General features: G+C 45.1%; 1 protein-coding gene across 1 annotated transcript in view; it reads right to left on the reverse strand.

Moving 5' to 3' along the window:
• Positions 1 to 19,280, reverse strand: part of DNAAF11 (dynein axonemal assembly factor 11) — a 55,689-nt gene extending 36,409 nt beyond the window's left edge. The window contains exons 1-4 of the mRNA XM_033125762.1: positions 19,098 to 19,280; positions 11,257 to 11,424; positions 7,761 to 7,838; positions 2,467 to 2,639 (exon numbers count right to left, since the gene is read on the reverse strand). Coding sequence (XP_032981653.1) covers positions 2,467 to 2,639; positions 7,761 to 7,838; positions 11,257 to 11,424; positions 19,098 to 19,107 — 429 coding nt within the window. The 5' untranslated portion in view covers positions 19,108 to 19,280. The remainder of the gene's footprint in view (positions 1 to 2,466; positions 2,640 to 7,760; positions 7,839 to 11,256; positions 11,425 to 19,097) is intronic.
• Positions 19,281 to 19,882: the final 602 nt, after the last annotated feature.

Raw genomic sequence — 19,882 nt, forward strand, 5'->3', positions numbered from 1 at the left:
CTCTGAAATTGGCCCAAGTTTCCTTCGAGCCAAAAGCACCCCTGAGTGCAGAAGGCCTAATGAACTGAGAGATGAAGTTTTCAGCTGTGCGTTATAGTATTCCTCGGTCTTTACTTAGGATTCTTGCATACAGAGGTAGGATGTCCACGCTTAGTGATAATCACTGCACAAGTGGTGGAGCAAAGGGAAAGAGAAACTAAAATTCATCGAGGGCCTCACAGAACTCCTTTAAAGTAGAAACGACCATTCCATTACAGATTAGAAAAATGAGGGAAGCAACTCATAGGCAGTGGAGACATGAGTCCAACCTGCTGTGCCCGCGACCAAACTTTTCCCACTGCACCACCGTGTCTTCTTACTGCCCGCACTGGCTCAGGCACGGGCAGAGGCTACTTGGAAAGGACTGACTCTCCTCACACCTCTTCTGTGTGTCTGTCTAAAGAACTACCCTGTTGTTGTGAGTTAAATTGTATCTCCTTCCAAAAAAAGGTATGTTGAAGCTCTAACCCCGGAGCCTCAGAATGGGACCTTATTTGGAAACAGGGTCTTTACAGATGTCTGTAGTTAAGATAAGGTCATCCTGGAGCAGGATAGGCCCCTAATCCACTATGGCTGGTGTTCTTATCAAAAGAATGCCATGGGAAGACACAGAGACACAGGAGAAGGCCATGTGAAGATAAAGGCGGAGATGGGAGTGGTGCATCCACAAGCCAGGGAATATCAAAGATGGCCAGCGACCACCCGAAGCTGGGAGAGGCACCGGACAGAGTCTCCTCACAATCCTCAGGAGGAACCAGCCCTGCTGACATCTTGATCTTGAACTTCCAGCCTCCAGAACTGTGAGATAATAAATTTCTGGTGGTTAAGCCTCCCAATTGGTGGGACTTTGTTACGGCAGCCCTAGGAAAATAATACATCTGTTGGCACAATTCCTTTCAAGTAGATCCCTATGTCTCAATGGAATGGTGATTAAGATTCTAAAGCTGATCGACCTGTTTTTAAACACTAGCAAACACATTTATGAATGCTATTTTTTATAGAGGGGCTGTGGCCCAGTGTAACAGCTGAATCAGGTCAGTCTTTCAGAAAGGAAAGACTTGCTCTGAAGCCTGTACACTGACCTGGAGAGAAGCAGTGAGTTTAGTTCTAGTGTGATTTTCAAGTTCGAATCCCACTTCCGCCACTTGCCATGTGTGTCAGCTTTAACAGGGAGTCCTGGCTTCCTCATCTCTGAGTGCACTAATCTTCTCCCTGCAAGAGTCCAGGAGGGCCAGAGATGTCCCCAAAGCACCTGGAAACACCTTGGCCCAGGTTTTAGGCACCTGTCTGATAGCTGTCACAAACTGTCAGCCCAAACACTGCAGCACTGACACGGGCTCAGCTGTGACGGCCCCTGCATCTTTTCAGGCAAATGGCTCACAGTGGTACATTACAGGGCCCATTTCTATTATATTCTGGTTCTCATCAGTTCATTGATAATCAAGCTAGATCACGTTTGAGCCAATTTATCATTTATTCTAAATATACACTGTAGATTCGATTACCTGAGTCACCCATTGTCTTAAAGAAACTTTACGTGACCAGAAATGTGTTCCATTACCCCGAAATCTCAACTACACAGCACTCAGCAGTCTACAAACAAACGTCATCTGAGAAGTGAAGAAAATGCCAACGCATCCATACATTCTCTTTGCAGAAGCATGGGCCACAAGCAGGTCGAGAACTCTTGGAATTACATGAAAATTCACATTACGACTTTAATATGTTCAGGTGCATGATTTCTCTAGAAACCATATGCTTTTTCCTAGTTCCAAAAATATCAGATCAGGGGACATCTCGTATAAGAGTTTAACACAGAGGGTAGTGGTTCTCAAATGAGCTGCCTGGACCAGCAGCGCGGGCGTCACCTAAGAGCCTGTTAGAAATGCAATGTCTTGGGTGTCATTATCAGACCCACTAAATCAGAAACTCTGGGACTAGGACCCAGAAAACACCATCCAAGTACTCCAATACATACCAAGTCTGAGAACCGCTAAGGCAGAGAACAAGTTAATAGAAAACAATAACATAATAATAACTACAAAAGCACAGTAGTTTAAGACTATGGAATACAAAGGTATTTATAACTGTTAACTACCTCAAAATCCCTAAGCTTTTTCATTGCTGTTAGTAATGATGAATGCTCTTCGTAACAATGATTTGAACGCATCAAGAAACCGTTCAATTAAGCTCTATGTATTCCAAGTGAGAAAGGAGAAAAGTACGCAATTTATTTTTCAGGGATTTATTAAAGCACTTGAAACAATTTTAAAGGCTCAGTAAGTCAAAAAATTGGTTTTGATTTTCTGGACTATTTCATTCTCTGAAACAACTCACGTCCCTGACAATGCTGTGAATAACTCAGGACTTACTGCAGTTGCTTGTTTTTGTTTTTCTGAGATTTCTGCATCATTGAAATAAGCATACCTTTAATTGTTGAAGAGTGGCCACCACAAATGGCCGGTAGCCCTCAAAGTCCGCACATGGGTTTCCCATGAGAAAAATCTCCTTCAGGTGGATATTGTGCTGAAGGGTTTTAATGCTGCTCAGCTCGCCAATGAAATTTACGGTCAAGTCAAGTTTTGTCAGCCCTTCGCATCCTGTCGAGAGAAGTGAAAAGAAAACAAACAAACAAAAATATCACACTGGTAAATGTGTGCAATAAACAGCATGTACTAGAAGCAACAGTTGCCATATATTAAGTCCGCTGCTGGATTGCACTGCTAATTCTGTCACATCCTTGCTGTGTGACCTTGGAAAAGTTACAAGCCTCAGCCTTCTCGTCTGTAGAATTTTCACAGTATTGGTACCCAGCTCAGGGGTTGTGAAGACAACAAGAGGATTCATGGAAAACTCCTAGCACACTGCCTCACACCGAGACAGCATCCATAAGTATTAGCCAGGATTAGAAGTAGCCCAATGAGCACTCTTGTGACTATCACGTGGCTTCTGGGACAATGTGCCTACAGGGCAAGAAGGATGCTTGCTGTCTCATGAGCAGAGAGTTTGCACTGTCTTAAGGAAGAGGTGACCTGGTTTACACAGCAGCCTCCGTGGGCTAGGTTCAGGTTGAGGCTCTCTCCCTATGATTGGCTCACGCTTGTTGGATTGACACGGCCGATTTTGCAACCTTCAGTATCTTGAGAGTCATGTCCAGCTGACAACCCAGCTCTATCTTGTTCTGTACTCATTTCTTCAAACTTCTGCAACATTCTACCCTTCCCATGCACTACCTGACTGTATACTGCTTTTCTGTCATTGTTTTGTGGCTATATATGAGTAACTTGGGGTGAACTTTGGTTCCTGATATCTCATAGTAAGCTCACCAAAATGGACTTGATTCAGATTAATTCATAGCTCTGTAGCCATGCCACCTTTGGCAAAGTTTTTCTCATTGCTGAACCAATTTCACTAAATGCAGTGTCCTCTCCCCCTTACCCAGTCTTGATTCTAGCACCTGACTTCACCTTGTCCAGAGGTGTCAGAATCTGAGTACAGTCAGGGTGGCGTCATCATGGAGTCAGAGCTCAGGGAGGGTAGGAAGGCACCCTCACGTGACACCCTGGAAGAGGTATGAGAGACCAAGCAGAGCGAAGAGGGAATCCCTGGGGTGGGGGATCAAAAGCAAGGTGTCAGAGCTTGAGCAGGGCAAGGAGGACATGCACGCAGGGGCTGCCCAGCACGGGGAGCAGGGGCGCAAACCAGGTGAAGAAGGCACCCACGTAGGGGTCAGCCTACTGCAGGGCGTCAGAGACGGAGCAGGGCGAGCAGCACATCCCATGGCGGGGCTACTGGCTGGGGCGGCGGTGGGGGTGTCACAGCTCCAATGAGAGAAGGTAGTGAGGAAGGCATCTTGGAAGTGGGCCTTCTAACACCTTCCCCAGTTGATGCCATGGATCAGAGAGGAACCAGCCAAACAAACTCTCCCTAAATCCTGACCCACAAAGCTGGGGGAGGGAAGGGCAGGGAGGAAGGTGCTTTCCTGCACTGAGCTTTGGGATAGTTTTTCTCACTGCAATAGATCACTGGAACTGTAAGGGAAATGAGCTGAGAAATGAACAATCTCGCACAGCTACTAAATGGGGAATTGGGAGCTGAACCCCGGTCTGCCCTGCTGAAAAGCCTCTGCGTTGGTGCACCAGGGAATATCTTCGCCAATGTCAGCTATTTATTACCAACATATCATCATCACCCTCATCATCATCACCACCTTAAAATTCTTGAGCTAAAGCTTTGTGGCATCCAATTTTGGGGTCTGTAAGTACAAGCAGTTGTAGTCCCACCCATCTGACCGGTGGGCCCAGGGCTGGACTTGCCTGCTATTCACAGCACGGCCAGAGAGAGCCAGACCAGCCTGTTGGAAGGTGGGAGGAGGAAGGGGGAGGAAGAAAGGTCAGAGGTCAAATGTGAGTCCTACCAATAAGGTGTCAGTTCGTAACCCCAGTCACCATGAATGGGTCCATATCCCATATTTTATTATGGTGCCCCATTACCGTGTTTCCCCAAAAATAAGACCTAGCCAGACCATCAGCTCTAATGCGTCTTTTGGAGCAAAAATTAATATAATACCCAGTCTTATATTATATTATATTAGACTCAGTATTATATCATATTATATTATATTATACCCCGTTTTATGTTATAGTAAAATAAGACCAGATCGTATATTAATTTTCACTCCAAAAGATGCATTAGAGCTGATGGTCCAGCTAGGTCTTATTTTCAAGGAAACATGGTATGTGATATAAAACTGTAAGCAGGGTGGGTAGAAGGGAATAGAGAACTCTGGGGACAGGAGAGGACACGATCTGCCTCTTCCATATCAGGGAGCCAACGACAGAGCCTAAAACGAGAATAACAAAAAACAGCTGAGACAACAGAGTGAGCACGCCTGGTGAAAACGTGGAGAAGAACGAAGGAGACTTGAGAGTGGCCGGTCACCTCTAGGGGGCAGGATTTAGGGGTCCGAGGGCGTTGACAACATAAACACAGCTAGCACTCCAACTTTTTAAGTTGTGTATTATATTACTATAGAAAATGTATTAATCATTAAAAAGATGACTCCAAAATGCACAAGAACAAATAAACATTTTTATATATTCTAGATTCTACTACATTGGCAAAGGACATTCATTACTTCACATTTTCAAAAACAATCACATAAATGAAAAAAAGGACAACAAAATCACTACTTCTATTAAATTAGTAAAAACAGAGACAAAGTTTTTTAAACTATTGTCAAGTCTATAAGATCACAATTATTCATTTTAGCATCAATCTGACAATACATGAAAAAAGCTTTTAAATGATTGTCCCCCCCGAATCCAGAATTTCATTTGGATACATCAACTCAAAACAGGTAATTTGTACAAAGCTGTTTAGAACAGTTCTGTTCACGATAGCAATCATAATTAAAAACAATTCAAGCACCAAACAATAAGGAGTTATTTACAACATATCAATGTACTTGGTAATTCAGTCATTAAATTATAAATATGTGGGCTCAGCCACTATATGAAGAATGAATATGAAACAACGTATGCATATAAATATAATTAAGTTTCTATCTCTACGTCAGTATGTTCTACATTTACAAAAAATGTTAGATGGATTTTATGAAGTGTGAAAGATATATTTGGCGTAATCTAACTTAAGATACAGGTTACCGGGTATTTCTTAGTTTACTTTGAGGTATTCTGGGAGACATTTTTACTATGTTTTTCTTTCCTCTGAGTACAGGTTGACATTTGAAAGACGCCAAGTTCAAAAATTCATATATTTTTGGAATTTACTGTAATTTTATAGATGAAGGACCCTCCAAATGTTCATCATAGTTTTCAACATGATGACTCTTAATTTTTCTTCTAGTCCGCCTACATAAAAGGAAACCACATTTGCCATCCTGAAGAACAATTCTGGCTGAACTAGCCAGGCTTGAGAAGGCCCCCCCACTGCAGTTAGGCACTGCTTTCTTCACCTGAAGTCCCACCCTCTACCTCCCGGTCTGCGAAGACCCAGCCCAATGACGCACGGGGGTCTGAAGGTCACTGAAATCAACAACACTGGCTTCCCAAGGGGGGCAGCTCACACTATTAGAAACCCTACCTCTCCTTCCACGGTAGGGAGGGTAAAGAGTAGGGAATGAAAAAGAAGCTACTTTATTCTTTCCAGGTAAATCCACAACGGGGAAAAAGAAAAAAAAGGATACTAGCTATTTTTGGCCATCCAGCAAAACAAACAAAAATGCAACTTATGTTTAAAATTATATTGAGATAATTTACAAAAGTAAGTGAGCTGCATCTGTCTAGCCATCTTCCTCCTCTTTCCCTTCAAACCTTTAAAATGAAACAAAAAGTGCGTATCTGCCAGCAGACGCCACCCACCCAAACATATCCTCAAACTGCCCTGAGCCCCGCGCGCCCACGTGAGAGCTGGAAAGTGGAGCGGCCCAAGGAAGCAGCGCCCAGGAAACGCCTGGGGTGCACTGCGGGCGGTGGTGCCCAAAGCTCAAAAAGACAATAGTGACGTCGCTGCCCTCTAGTGGTGGATGACCAAAACAGACCGCAAAAATAGAACTTCCCATCCTTTCACATATTTTCTTCAAAATAACAAGTCCCGGACAAGCCAACCAAGAGTGAGCGTTATAATGATTCCTCTGACATTTTATATTGGCATTTTACTACCGCAAAACATGGATACTGAGTAAATTTTGTTATTCCGTTTGTTTACACGAGAACATAGTAACAGGGCTGTAGAGTGGTAGCTCAGAGAGCAATGACTCCATTTCTAACGTGGAAAAATGCCAACCATGGGAAGAATCATCTCAATTCCAGCACTGATGATGGGTCTGGGGCTTTGATAGTGATGATATTTTAGGCTTTGAGGATTAAAATTTTAAATGTATGATGAATATTTATGTCTTGGTTGATAATTGACTTTGATAGTCGCTAAAATATCAATTTCTAAGGAGGTAAACAGGATAAAATCTCCCATAACCTAAGTAACATCCTCCAAACTTCAGCTACTGGCAGATGGGAGTGGGGTGGGGAGAGCAGCTTGCCTGCCTCTGCTCCATGCCCCTGCCGGTCCTCATGTTCTGCCCACTCCCACAGATCCCGCAGCAGCCCTGCCAGCCAGGCAGGAGGCTGGAGGTGCAAACACAACACAACCTCACAACTGCACACAAGCCCACACCAGCCACCTGACCAACCAAATCCTTTGTGATTATGAAAAGACACCAGTGTTACCAGACATTTAGAAAAGCAATAACGGTACAAAATAGAAGCCTGCCAAGGAAAACAGGAAAGCTTCCAGAATGTAGCACAAGACAAAGAGGTTTAAATAGGATGCAGGTTGAGGTGCATGGAAGATCAACTTAATGCAATCAAAATATACATTTAAAAGAAGTCTGAGGGGAGAGCAGAGAAAATAGAGGGGATGGATATGTCTATTACTTTGATTGTGGTGATGGTTTCACAGGTGTGTGCATATATCCAAACTCAGCCAATTGTATACATTAAATACATACAGGTCTTTGGACATCAATTATACCCAATAAAGCTACTATTAAAAAGGAGAATAACTGTGCTCCAAAGGATACCATCAAGGAAACTGACAAGAAAACCAACAAAATGGGAGAATATATTGTTTAAGCAATACAGTTTAAATCTAATTTTAAACCTCAATTTTAATTCACAGTAAAATTAGAAGAAAATTCTTACCTTCCAAATTTTCAATTTTTTCAATGTTGTTTAAAGCTAAATTCAAATATTCAAGTTTCTTGAGTTTGCTCACATTTTCTGAAATATACAAATAATGTAATTAACCTTCAAGACAAAAGACATTTTTACAGAATCTATTGTGAAGATGATAAAGAGAGTCTGAGCATTATTATGGTTCTCAAACCCATGCTGCTTTTTCAAATCCATACCTGCACATCACACTGTTGATTGCCCGTGCGACATCCATTTCTCCCTCCATCCTTCCTGATAGGAGCCACTTCTGCTCATGTCTCCACCCAGCCCCAACTCCAGGGGTAAGGCTTAACCACGCTGGGCCAGTGCATGGCAATCCCATGTCCCTTGCTAGTGACAGCTCAGCACCACAGTCGTAGGTCACCCAGCCCATGTGAAGCAGGAGGGGGCGTGCACATCAAATGCTCCCAACCAGATGAAAGGGCAAGATCTCCATCCCATATTTGGGGATTTCCTTTCTCTTTTTTCCCTGCTGGATGTTAAAAAGGAAGGAAGTGTTGTCCCTATTGATACCGAGTCCTCTTGCAACCGGAAGGGGACCAGCTCTAAGATGAAGCCCACTGTGGCTGGTGGAACAGACCAAATGAATCAACCAACCAAGAGATGAAGCTTGCCCTATCTCTAGACTAATAGGTGGGTAAGATATTGGTTTCCTTCCTGGGAAGCCACGGGGAGTTGGCTTCTCCTTTACTCGAGGCCCACATCATCCTGACACAGGCTTATCATTTTTAATAAATATGAAAGCCCATAAAGGCAAAGCAACAAGTATGAGTAAGTCAAGGAATCACTGTAGGATGGGGCCCTTTAAAAACAGCTCATACTACCATCGCTAACGTCACTGAATGCGTATTGTATGCCACGTGACTTTCTAAGCCTTTTGTACATATAATGTCATTAATCCTCATAACAACCCTATGAGGTAAAAACTCTATTATTGTCTTCCTCTTACAAATGAGAATACCAAGGTGCGAAGAATGAATCCACTTGTTCAAGGTTAAGTGGTAGAGGCAGAAAATTTGACTCCAGAGCTTGGCAGTAAATCATTACACTAGACCTTGAAAGAACAGTCCTTCCTAAGACGACATGAATGTAAAAAACCCTGCTAAGGAACGTGCGTTTGGGCAGCCCCGCTTAAATAATTCTTCTTCTACTCATTTTTCAGGGATAGTATGAAGATCAAATATGATGATTTACAATCTTCACCCTTCTCATCACTGCATTTCATTTAAAATTTACAAAAATCATGTTCTTGTTCTCACAGACTTGAGAGTAAGTTTTCCTTTCCAAGCCTCAGTTTACTCGTTTTTCAAAATGAGGATTTTAGAAAAAATGACTCAAGTGTCTCTCAGCAGTTAGATTATCCTAAGTGATACTGATTTTAGTAAAGGTTCTCTAGGCAGCATCTGAGCGTTTGAGAGTCAACAGATTTGTAGAGGTCTTTGTGCCAAGGATTATGTTAGACAAGAGTGTCTAGTCTGTGTTCTGAACAAAAATACCTAAAGTTAGCATGGTTAACATTGCCAGCCCACAGTCAAATACCTTTTCCTTCCCCACGTTTGTTATATGTATAATAACCCTCTAAATGCTAAAAGAGTCATCTAGTGGAAAAACAAAGGTAAGGTTTGTTCAGGAAGTATGTCCCTAAATTAACTCCTCAAGGACGAATGGGCCAAATGGGTCAGAAAGCAAAAAGGACTCTGTAAGAAGACGCCATAGAGCCTCTGAGCCGCAGGAAGGGAGTCAACATTGGAGCCCAGACCATCCTGGAAGCAGCTGCTCTTCCATAACCAGCGTCCTGGGCCAAACCTCCCCAATTCCAGCAGCTCTGGGGCTGTCAGCTTTGCCCAGGCCGGAGGCTCAGGGGAAAGTCATTACAAAGGCAGATTCTGCGAGCCCACCCCCACAGATTCTGGGTCAGGAGTGGGGGGGGCTCTGAGCCCCACTTTCACAGGACCCCACAGAGTCCTCAGCTCACACCTGGACCAACACTAAATAGAGCCTTCCCCCCACCCGCCACCCCCTTCCGTGCAGCCCATCTGCATCTCCCAGAGAGGAACAGAACTTCAGGAAGGGCAACTGTTTTTGCAAAGTGTTATTTCAATGGCGCATGAGTTAAGTCTCAATCCAAGAGGAATAGTTTTACTAGCGAAATAAATGCCTGAATGCCTATGGGTGGGGTAGCACTGAAAAATCCCATTATTAAAATTTAAAAGGGTGTTTAATTTAAGAATACTTTGGAAGCAAAACTGTAAGCCTCCTCACAGCTCTGAAAAGGACTGAAATGTGATGGTACTAATGAGTCATTGTGCTGGGCCCAGCTGTGGAGATGGAAATTGCGAGAACTCTTTTAGATCGGTACAATGAGGCCGGCTCTTCAATGACCCCAGGCGTGAAAGCTGGGGGTTGTCTGTAACCGCCTTTTAATTGAACAATGTGCCAGAGTTTCAAATTCCTGGTAGAGTAAAAGATGCCGAAAATAATTAATCTGAAGAAAGAACTCTAATACATCTTCAGAAAAGAGGATGCAAATTTTAGGCTTTTTGCAACCGTAGGGCCAATTCTGAATGATCCACCAAACTAGAGGCAACCACACCGCCAGGGTTTCTCAAGCCCAGGAACCCTACGTGTGAGGCTGGGTAACTCTTCCTTCTGTGGGGGTGCCGTCCTGGGCATTGCAGGGCGGTTAGCAGCATCCCTGGCCTCTGCACACTACAGGCCATTAGCAGCCCTCACACACACACACACACACACACACACACACACACACCGCAATCAAAAGTGTCTCCAGACATTACCACATGCCCCTGTTGAGAACCCCTGCACACCAGCATGGAAAGTTAAAACATAACCGTAAAAGCTGACCTCTGGGTTCCAGCGCCAGAACCCACAGGGGCTGGCGCTCACTGTGCTTCGTCAACCCTGACGCCATGCCTCTTCCTCTAACTCTGTTCAGTTCTCCCTTCACTCGGCTAGTTTGGGGCACCCTGGGGTACCTAACAAGATTAATATTAATAATAGCAGCGGCCATCGTGTCATGAGTGAGGTGCTATGCCCATCGTTTCCTGTCATCCTTATACCACTTCTGTGTGTTCGCTGTTATTATCCCCATTTTACAGATAGCAACACTAAGACTCGGACAACCTCACTTGACACAGATTCTAAGTGGTGGAGGTGGGGCCCAGACCCGGGTCTGCCTGACGTCAGGGCCTGCGCCTGCTCTTGCCACCAAACCACACTGTGCTCTTCTGAGTGTTGGGGGACACTCCTCCTGTGTCCATGTGGCAGCTGCTGAGGGAAGCTGTGTCCACTTCCCCATGTAATTCTGTCTCCCTCTAAGAATAACACTGCCTTCTCCAAAGTTCTCCCATCCACAATGTTTAAAACACACACACACACACACACACACACACACACACACAAACAAAACAAAAAAACCCATGAGAACAAAGTCCTGAACACTTACCAATTTTCCCAATTAGATTGTTTTGAAGGTAGAGGATTTTTAACTCCCGGCACCATTTGTCAATATGTTCTAGTCTTTCTATTTCTTGCTGATGCAAGGAGAGCTCCTCCAGGGAAAAAATTACACACTCGTTGTGCTCAGCATTCCGTCTAATAAGGTCTTCTGTGACTGAAAGAAAATTTGTCACATATCACACTTCCGTCCTGTGGCACCAGCAGGTTAATACGTTACTGACGCATTGGGTTTTTCTTGGCAGTTAAGGGCCCATTCTCCAGGCCAAAGTGAGTTTCAAAAGGAAAGCGACCCGAGGCGTGCTGCCCCCTGCTGGACGATTTGTGACGCCGCGATGAGTCAGAGGGAAGAAAGATACCATCCGTTTTGTCTCTTTCCTGCAGGGTGTACGCACATTTTGGTGCATGGATGGAGACAGAGTTGATGGGTAATGACGATAAGAATGTTGATATGGAGGTATTGTGGTGGTATCATGTCCAAGTGGATGAGACCCACAGAGTAAACGCAGAGCAAGCAACTTGCTACTGAGGCAGAGTTGGGCTGACAGGGCACAAATATGAAAGCACCTCCCACAGAGCGATATGGAAAGGCTCATCCACTCGTGCATTCAACTGGTAAGTATTAATTTATCTAAAGTTGAAGAGAAAGGGGAGGAAGGCCCCAGATTCTACACTGTAATCCTATAAAGCAACCACCACTTGGTCTGTTTCCAGAAGAACTGAAAGAAGCTTCTCGCAGGAGGAGCGGTAATGAGTCTCCTCCCCAGTGATATGCAGGACTGCGTTGGCCTGATGGTGGCACCAAGGGACTGGAGACAACACCCTGGTCCGCAGTTGGAGCCAAGAACAAGACAAAAAGCACCTTCATAAGATGCAGTAAAATCAAGGAGGTGACAACCATGGAGAAACCCTGCACCTCCAGTGCTAGTGGAAAAACTATTACTCCACTTGAACCCCCATGTGTTAGGAATGTGGAGCTCTTGCATGTCCACCCCACGAGATGATATCCATTCATTGCCCATTTACAAGGTGCCAGGCGCCCTCCTAAACGCTTTGCATGTAGGAACATATGCGTAGGTACAATACCTATTTACATTTGTCAGATGAGAAGTGGAGACCAGAGCTTTTAAATTTGCCTAAGGTCTTGGTAGGACGTGCTAGAGCCCCCTTTTAAATGCAGGAGCCTGGCGCCTGACTGTGTGCCTTTAACCGCTGGGCTACACTGTCCCCAGCACGAGCAAATAAGAGCTTCTGGAGATGTCTCGGGCTTCCTACATGTGCACGCTCCTCGAGCTGAAGCCAAGTTCTTCACAGCACCTTCAGCAGCCCCGAGCCACACCCTCAAAGTGGAGTTTGCCTTTATTAAAAAATGCGAAAACATGTATGAACCTTATCATTTGTGTGCAGTTGGCTGAACCCTCTGCTACTTCTGGTGTTAGGAGATGGGATAACTTGCAATGACAGTTCTTTGGAAGAAAGACGAGGGAAAGGTAGAGGGTGAGAGATTCAAATACCACACGGGGAATGTCCCCACTGCTACAAGCTTTGACTCAGCCAACAGGCAGAGATGGCTGCAAAGCAGGTCTTGGGGAGGGGCAGGCCAAAGTAGCCCCGGAAGGGAGGGCGCTGACTCACTGGAGTCCTGACTGCCTGCTGCGTTCTACTGTCTCTGGCTGCCACTGCTAGAAGGCAAACCAGCTCAAATACAGCGCTCTATTCAGGGGGAAAAAAAAAAAAAAAAAACTTTCTGAGGACCAGACCTATACAAGAAAGGGCATCAAGATTACTCTCCAAGAGTCCCACCACCAAAGTTGATTCTAACGGCAAATCAACCAATAATGAATAAATGGTACAGCCCAGCTGAGAATACAGTGAAGCTGTCCAGTGGGTTATCTGCATCTGTAATGTAGCTACAAGGATTCTCTCAGCAAGGATGTGACATGGCTTAGGGGGCTGAGATGGCACACCCTATGTTATTACAGCTCGCTTACTGAAATGTGGGCATTACTCACCAGGTGGGGAATTTCCGCAATGACTAATGGTGCATATAGGATGTAAACTACACAAAGCCACGGGGGAGGGGGCTTTGGGGAGGCCTTGCTATCATTAGACCTGGAGTCAATGGGGCCAGAAGGAACTGCCCATCCAGAGCCCATGGCTGTCCCTCTAGGCCATGCCCCAGGTAGGGGAGCAATGGAATCCCCTGCCCACATTGCCCCAAGCCCAGCTCCAAGCCCTGCTCTGGCTGCCTCTCCAAGGCTCATTCCTGAAGAAACCCTCTACCATCAGGTAAGCCTCCCGACACCCAGGAGTGTCCAAGGAGCAGCTGTTTCCAGGAATGTGGATAGCTTGGTGCACAGGCAGTATGCCTTCACACATGGGCATGAGGGAGGGCCCAGGATAGAGTCAGGGATGGGAAAAGGAGGGAGGGGCGGCCAGGGAGCCAGCTCTCCCTAGCCACCAGCTCTGGCACAAAACCCAAGGAGTTTGAGAAACTTATATTAAATGTAGCCTCCTGGGTTATTATGAAGGTACCCTTTTAGGGAGGAAAATGTATTTTATTTGGCAGTTTGATCACGACCTGATACATGGCCCTCCACTTATATTCTTTCTCGGATCCCCGGGTGCCCCAGAAGGCTTAGTGGGACGTCCCTATGGAAGATACAAACCTAACTTGAACTCCATCAGAGCCTTAACCTAGAGGCATGGTTAAGTTGAATGTGTTCAGGGGAATTCTGAAAGCATCTTTTCTTTTTTTAATTTTTTTTTATTAGTTTCAGGTGCACAAAACAATGTAATATTAGACATTTATCATTTCTATCCCTCACACAGTGTCAACCCCCCTCCCTCCATCCACTATCCCTCTGACATCGCACACAGCCATTACATTTCCACTGTCTCTATTCCTAATGCTGTACTCCGCTTCTTGTAACTATATATATATATATATATATATATATATAAATTGTGGTTGACATTGATTATTCTTCAGCTTCAGGTGTACAGTGCAGTGATCAGGCATCTACATCTTCCCTGAGGTGGTCTCCCTAATGAGAGAAGTGTCCATCGGATACCCTACAAAATCTTTACAACATTATTGATGTTTATTGCGGCACCGTACACAAGAGCCAAGACATGGAAACAACTGAAATACCCATCAGGAGACAACAGGATTAAGAAACTGTGGTACATTTATACAATGGAGTATTACACAGCCATAAAGAAAAAAAGAAATCTTACCATTTGCAACCACATGGATGGACCTAGAGAACATTCTGTTAAGTGAAATAAGTCCGACAGAGAAAGACAAATGCCATAAGATCTGAAAGCACCTTCAGCATCATCACTTCATCTCTGGCCTGGGACAGCTGTCTCAGCATCTGCACCGCCCACAGAGGGAGGGCTTCCCGGATCTCGGATCCTATCACAGGCTCCTCCAGCTCTACAGACTTAAAAGCTTTCCTGATTTGTTCAAACGTGAAGACCTGCAGGTTCCTCCAACTGTTGACAAAGTTCCTACTGGTACCAAATACTCTTCGTATGCTCCCTTGCTACCCCAAAAATAAGACTTAACCAGAAAATAAGTCCTAGCATGCTTTTTACTAAGACATCTCCTGAAAATAAGCCCTAATGCGTCTTTTGGAGCAAAACTTAATATAAGACCCAGTCTTATTTTTGGGAACACATGGTTTAGGGCTTATTTTCAGGGGATATCTTATTAAAAATCATGCTAAGGCTTATTTTCCGGTTAGATCTTATTTTTGGGGAAACACGGTACAACTTCCTTAAAATTAAAACAACAACAACAACCTCTTTCTATTATGATACTATGTGTGTAAATTGATCATTTCCATGCAATTGTCAAAGCTTTGCTTTCAGGGGCATGTAGATAACAGGAAGGAATTATGTTGATCCATAGCTCCTAATCATGAGAATTCAGGTGATAAAAAACCACTATTAGTTGAAAACAGTGAGAAGCAGGGGAACCCCCCTCAGCCTAAATAACCAGTTTACACACATACACACACAAGGGAGTTCATGCAGCACAATAGCAATAATTACACACAATTAGGACTGATTAAAAGAAAATGGAGAGTCACAGAAGAAAGTAGAACTGTGAAAGTCTCGAATATTTCCCTTTTCTGAACTCTTCTACATTAAGTAAACTGCTGGGTACCATACCGTTTTACAGCACTCAAGAGTTGTTACACAATACTGCCTCGCCTGTTATGGCCAAAATCAGTGCACAAGCCAGAGTCCCCAAGAAGAAATGCGGGGTAACAGTGACATGGTGTTTGGAGACCATAGTGTTTCATGCATTTAGGTGGGAAAGCATTTTGCAGTTTTATGCACTACATAATTTAGACCAAACATTCTTGAACTCCAAGGAGCCAAAGAACTGCTCATCTTTAGAAAGTCCTGTTCCAAATGATGCAGCACTGCGTTTACAGGAAATCACTCTCAGAATTTAAAAAGGCTCTGGAAGCATTCACATGTCACCATGCGACTATTACAGGAGAGGTGGTATTACAACGCCCATCATACGCCACGGTGCCATATGCAACATGTTGCTTTTATTCCCTTATTTTGGAAAAATTCAAATAGCAAAGTAGAGGACTCAGATGGATGGAGAAACATGTCACCCGTACACGGTCCTCACCAATATCTGCATGGCTGGTGGAATGAATGGTTGATGGAGTTTATTGACAGTTTTCACCACAGATTTATACTTATCTCATTAAAATAATTCTGCTGAGGAATCCAAAAGTTTAACCAAAACTGATCGCTGGCTTAGGCTTCTTTTCAATTCCTTAACATGACTGGGTTCTCGGTAACTTGAGGGAGAATTAATAAAATCACTTGCAGAGTAGGGGGGCAAAGGGCAGGAGGAGAGGGTTACTGGAATATTGGAAGTTGTCATGCTCTGTTTACTTCTACAAAGCTTTTCAGTATATTGAGCAAAGTTCTAGAAATTCCCAATGAATAGTGTTCATTCCTTAAGGCTTTATATCGTGTTTTGTAAACAGCCCTCTCTTTCTCGGTAGGTCAGAAATAAAATCAACAATGTATGTTTATGGCAGATTTTGCATAATTTTGAAACATCTTGAAAGACCTAGCAGGTACATATAGGAAACAGAGATGTAATAGAAATGAAGAAGTTACAAACAGGTGAAGGTTACCGCCTGAAGCATCTAAACTCTTTTTTCCTTTCCTGCTTTCAATGGAAACTTTGAAAAGCAGGATTAACTCATTTGAACTGCCTTTTCCGACGAGTCAGTTACCGTAATGATCACCAGTTGCCATACTGTACCCTAATCCGATGACATCGTCAGAGGCTCCTCCTGGAGAGTGCTATTAGAAAACATGGATAAAGGGTTATGGGGCAGTGATGAAAGTATCCCAGAAGCACACGAGTACAAAGGAGGTGAGTGATCAGTGCTACCAAGTGACAAGAGGGGTGTCAAACAGCCATCAGGGAGAAGCAGCATGAGCTCAACCTTGAAATGTGAGCAGATATTTGCCAGGTAAACAAATGAGGAAAGGGCGCCCCAGGCTTCAGTGACTGCCAGGAAGCACTGCCCAGTTCCCCCTTCAGATGTGAAAGATGAATTCCTTCTGCTGGGAGTTCCAGCAGCAGACAGCCTCCACTGCCCACCTTCTTCAGAAGCCACCTCAGAGGAAGAGACACCTCAACTAAGGTCATGCCCCCTCCCAGGAAATCCCATATCCAATGATTAGTTGATGTGCGGCTATAAAGGCTCAGCCCTCTCACCCCAACTTGGGAAAATCACAACGTCCATGCCAAGCTTAGAGCTCTTCCCAAGTTTCCAGGTTGGCTAACTAAGGCCTTTGTTAAGATGCATCACAGCCCAACTTCTCTCTCCATCCCATCTTGCTTTCTTCTCTACCCACTCCCACAGCACTTCCTAATAAACCTCCTGCATACTAATTTCCATCTAAAAGTCTGCTTCCTGCAACCTGGAAGAGTTAATATTAATACCGGAAGTGGTACTAAAAGCACATGCTCAGACGGACTTTGAAATCATATCCCTGGCTGCCCGAGTGGCAATGAGGACACCATTACTAGCGGATTGATGTTATAATGAGGGGACAGGTTGGAGTGACAGCCAGTGGAGGTCTTATCCACAGAGAGCTACGTGGATGGTTAACAGAACATGAAGGACAATACAGGTGGGCAGCGAACAACAGTGCTCCTCAATCTGGACAATCAACATACAACAAGGATTGCTGACCAGAAGGCTGAAGAAAAGCACCTTAATACAAAAAATTCACAATTTCTTGCCCAGTGTCTAGAACGTAGCCTATTTTGGGACTTGCAACTGGGGTTGCCAGCGTTAGCAAATGAAACTACTGTTTGTCCTGTATTTTATCTGACACCCCACTGACTATAAGAAAGGCTGGATCCCCAGGGGAAGGCCTCTGCAACAGCATAACAAGAGGACATGGCAGTGATTCCTCCAATCCTGTCCCAAAGAACTGATTGGTCATTACTTGAATAACGATACACCGGGAAAAGGGGCATTCCAGAACATTTTGAGGCCTGTTTGGACACAGTACGTTAGCTGACACGAACACCTAGAAACACAAAGCATTATCAAGGTACTTTTCTTTTTTTTTTTTTTAGAGTGGGGACATGTGGGGGCCAGGTAATAAAGGGAACTACACCCGTGTCTAGAGATCAGTGAGTCCACAATTTGTTAATCCATTAACAGATGTTGGAGGACACTTGGGGTGTTTCCATGTTTTATAGCTCCTATGAAAGTAGGTGCTAGAAATATTCATACAGAACTCTTTGTGAGGATAAAGGTTTTCGTTTTTCCATTGGTAAATTTGGGAGTAAAATGGGTGGGTTACAGTACCGAAACAAAAGTTTCATTTAATTTTTTAAGACTGCCTAATTTTTTGTCTATTGCTTTATGACACAGGGTGAGGGGGTACCTGGTTAAGGTATGGGGGGTGGGGGGGCGGTCACATTTACAAATCACCCGAATTCTCCACTGCCAGGCTGTCAGCTCTTCCAAGGCAGAAACACCATCATCTAGCAGAGTCTCTTAATTAAAAAAATATTAATTATGACACTTTTACACGTGATCAATTAGGTTGAACTGTACCAAATGCCATCTGAGCAGGTCCAAAACGGTGCTGGGATCGAAAGGGTTCCACCTAACATAAGTGGCTCAATCTAATATAAATAACTGTTCATCCTATCCCTTTCCACATTCTCTTGGTATTTTTAAAGGAATGCTTTTACAACACTTACTATGCCTGTAAAGCAATACTATTATTGCCTTCGTTTTGGAGATGAGGAAGCTGAGGTCCAAAGGGGCGAAGTCATCCGCTCCAAGTCTCATAGGTAGCAGCAGGTGGAGGAGGCTTCACAGCTCACCCCCCAGTGGGTTTCTCTAACCACTTGGCGACACCGCCTTCCCGAAGGAGTCTGAAGGCTGAGGCTCCCGGGCAGTTAGTTGACTAGGCCAGGACCACACAGCAGGCAAGGAGCCGCGCGGGCCGGATCCCCATGTGCCAAACCCCTGCACTTCCACTGCCCCCTTTCCTCAAGCCCAACGCCTTTCTCACCCACCCCCACGCCCACCCCACTTTTACAGAAGGGGAACTTGAGCCTCTCAAAGGCCAGGCTGCCAGGCGGGTCGAAGGAGGGCCAAGGGACAGGCTTCGCTGAGTTGGGCCGGGTCCGCCGGCGGGAAGGGGAGGGGCGGGGGTCTGGGGCTGGAACCGAGGGTCCCAAGGGACTTGGGACGATGCCTGGAAGGGGGACGATCGAGGGCAGGAGGTGGGAGGGGTGCTTACTGCGGCCCATGGCGCCTGTCCTGTCCGTGGGCCTCGGAAGCCGAACTCACACCCTCCAGGACTCCCCTCACGTTTCCCAGTTCTGTCTCTGCGCGTCCACATCGGCTCTTGGGAGCCATGGCAACGGGGTCCCTACGGAGGCCGCGCGGGACCCGGCGGCGCCGCGTTTCCTGCGCTCGGGGGAGCAGGGAGGTAAGACTCCGCGGTGGGGGGGCTGCGGGGAGGAGACAGGGGCTCCCCCAACCCCAGACCTCGCCCTCTTCTACGTCTCCACCTCCACCTTCGTCATTCTGCTTCCCTCTCGCCAAACCAACTGGCCAGACTAAAGCGAGAAGCCGCAGGGCGTTCTTATCTCCTATGGGACTGCCTGCTAGGCACGGCTCCTAGCGTCCCTGTACCTTTGTTTTGTTTTTTTTTCTCTTTGTATTTTATTTAACACCTTCTAGAGCCAGGAGATCTGGATTTGGCCCCGGCTCCATTTACTAGCGATGTGACCTCAAACTTTCTTAGTCTCAGTGTCCCCCGCCCCCGTAAGATGATTAATAATAACCTCAAAGATCATTGTAACGCTTTCATGAGATCATCTGAGTGAATGAGAGACATTTAAAAAAAAAAAACAAACAGCGGGCCCAGTATAAAGGTGAGTGGTCATCTCTTTAAAGTCGCCGCCCAAAATCAGTCAATTTTCTGCTAAAAAGTTTTAGAAACACCACCGACTATCCCCTCCCTCAACCTCCCCTACCCACCACTTTCTTAATGGTAAAGTATAGGAAGTGTATCTCCTA

The sequence above is a fragment of the Rhinolophus ferrumequinum genome, chromosome 14, assembly GCF_004115265.2.
Source record: "Rhinolophus ferrumequinum isolate MPI-CBG mRhiFer1 chromosome 14, mRhiFer1_v1.p, whole genome shotgun sequence".
Classification (NCBI taxonomy): Eukaryota; Metazoa; Chordata; class Mammalia; order Chiroptera; family Rhinolophidae; genus Rhinolophus; species Rhinolophus ferrumequinum.